We start from the raw sequence: 2,647 nt of genomic DNA, 5'->3' as shown, positions 1-2,647 counted from the left end.
GTAAAATGAGAATATGTAATTTAATTAAATTTAATTAAAATTTAATAAAAATTTAATTAAAATTAAAATTTAAATATGTAATTTAATAAACATCTGGTTTTGAAGAAATGGAAAAGCTAATAAATACATGTTAAACATACAATAGTCAATATGTGTGAACTGACTTCCTGAATTTGTGTATTTCAGGAACCATAAGTTAAAACACTGATCATGAGTTGGGCAAACGAGAGCATCATAGAAGAGTTTGTTCTCTTGGGTTTCTCAGATCAGCCATGGCTGGAGTTTCCACTCTTTGTGGTCTTCTTGACTTCTTACATAGTGACCATCTTTGGGAATCTCAACATCATTCTGCTGTCCCGTTTGGATCCCAAACTCCACACGCCCATGTACTTCTTTTTGACTAATCTATCAGTCATAGATCTGTGTTACATCACATGCACAGTTCCACAAATGCTGGTAAATTTACACAGCACTAGGAAAGTAATCAGTTATGGTGGCTGTGTGGTCCAGCTCTTCATGTTTCTGGCCTTGGGGGCCACTGAGTGTGTGCTGCTGCCAGTCATGTCCTTTGACAGGTTTGTAGCCATCTGTCGGCCTCTGCGTTACCCAGTCATCATGCACCAGAGGCTCTGTCTCCAGTTGGCAGCTGTGTCCTGGATCATTGGCTTTGGGAACTCTGTGTGGCTGACCACCCTAACTCTCCAGCTGCCGCTCTGTGGTCACTATGTCATAGATCACTTTCTCTGTGAAGTGCCTGCACTGCTCAAGTTAGCCTGCGTTGACACAACACCAAATGAGACTGAGCTCTTCTTTGTTAGTGTGGTCTTCCATCTGGTACCTATAACGCTCATTCTTGTATCGTATGGTTTTATTGCCGGTGCAATCTTGAAAATCCAATCTGCTGAAGGTCGACAAAAAGCATTTGGGACCTGTGGGTCCCATCTAATAGTAGTATCGCTGTTTTACGGTACAGCTATCTCCATGTACCTACTTCCACCTTCACCACACTCCAAGGACCCACGAAAGATGGTTTCCCTTTTCTATGGAATTATTGCTCCGATGCTGAACCCCCTTATCTATACCCTTAGGAACAAAGAGGTAAAGGAAGCCTTTAAAAGGTTGATCAAGAGATTCTTCTTAACAAAGAACTAAGGGATATGAAAAAGATACGCTAAATGGACACTCCCAGGCTATTCTCTTTTCTATTGTGCTGATGGGAAAATGGAGTCCTCTGACTGTATATGTGGCTCCTTTATCTCCAATGGTTTAAATGCAAGCCAGGGCTGTAAACATTCATTCCCTAGTGTTGATAATGGTGTTTAGATTGTTGTTGAAAATGCTGAAAAAAACAGCATCCCTGAACCTAATTCTTTAAATCATCTTATAAACAGTACAGTCTGTCCCCGTTGCTGATTGCTCATCAGGTGAGAGCTCCCTTGGCAGTTTGCATAGCTCCTTCAAATACTATACGTGTAGGGACGCTGGACAGTCCTGCCTTCCTGATGTTAATGGGATTTCTTAGAGCTTTTCTCCCTTTAGGATGATGGTGGCTGTGGGTGTATCATATGTAACCTGGATTTCATTATACATGCTCCCTCCACTCCCTTCCTAGGGCTTCTGTCATGAAAGTATGTTGGAGTTTGCCAAAGGGTTTTTCTGCATCTATAGAGATGGTCATTTGAATTTTGTCTTCAAGGTCATTGGTATAATTTATTACATTTGTTGGTTTACATATGTTAAATCATCCCTGCAAAACAAATTCAACTTGATCATGGTGGGTTATTTTTTAATATATGCCTGTATATGTGTTGTAAGTATTTTACAAATTATTTTTGCATCTATGCACATGGAGGATATTGTCCTATAATTTTTATGTGAGGTCTTTACCTTGTCTTGGTTTTAGACTAATACTGGCTTTGTAGAGGGAGTTTGGAAGTGCTCCATCTTCTTCTGTTTTTAATGATTTGAGAAGTGTTTGTTGTAGACATTCTTTGAATTTCCTCTGGAGTTCTGCTGTGAATCCATGCAGGTCTGATGGATCTCTTACTATCTCAAACTTTTTGTTTTCCCGAGTCTGTTTAAACCATTGATCTTATCTTGGATGAACTTTCATGGTTTGAATGGACCTAGAATTACTTCCCTTTTTAAAAAATTTTCTAAGTTAATGAAGTACATGTTTTTAAAGTATAACCTTATGCTATTCTGAATTTCTTTAGTGTCTCTTGTAATGTTTCTTTGTACATATTTAATTGTGTTAATTTGGGTCATTTCTTTCTTTCAGTTAATTTGTCCCTTGTCAAACATATTTAATAGCTATTTTCCCTCAATATGTGACTTTTTGTTTTCTTTTAAAATGTCTTTTCTGAAACATAATTAGTACACAATAAAATATGCTCATTTACTATGACTATTTAAATGATTTTAGTATGTCAGCAGAACAGAATCAGTATCATCACAATCTGTTTAAAGACACTTTTATCATTCTCAAGAAATACCAGGACACATAGACATTCTCAATTCCACCTCCCAACCCCAGACTAAACCCCAGATAATTTGATAAAGAAGACACCATCTGTGAATTTGATAGTGACTCTATCCTCGTTTTGACTTTGAACCTCTGTGACTGTGAGAAATAAATTCTGTTATT

General features: G+C 37.8%; 1 protein-coding gene across 1 annotated transcript; it reads left to right on the top strand.

Moving 5' to 3' along the window:
- Positions 1-210: 210 nt before the first annotated feature.
- Positions 211-1,152, top strand: LOC129668870 (olfactory receptor 11). The gene has a single exon (XM_055596969.1). The coding sequence runs from the start codon at positions 211-213 to the stop codon at positions 1,150-1,152; it is 942 nt and encodes a 313-aa protein (XP_055452944.1).
- The last annotated feature ends 1,495 nt before the right edge of the window (positions 1,153-2,647 follow it).

This window comes from Psammomys obesus, unplaced genomic scaffold, assembly GCF_907164565.1.
Source record: "Psammomys obesus unplaced genomic scaffold, mPsaObe1.curated_primary_1811, whole genome shotgun sequence".
Lineage (NCBI taxonomy): Eukaryota > Metazoa > Chordata > Mammalia > Rodentia > Muridae > Psammomys > Psammomys obesus.
Note: the sequence above shows the minus strand (reverse complement) of the source record. Positions and strands in the feature narration are given on the sequence as shown.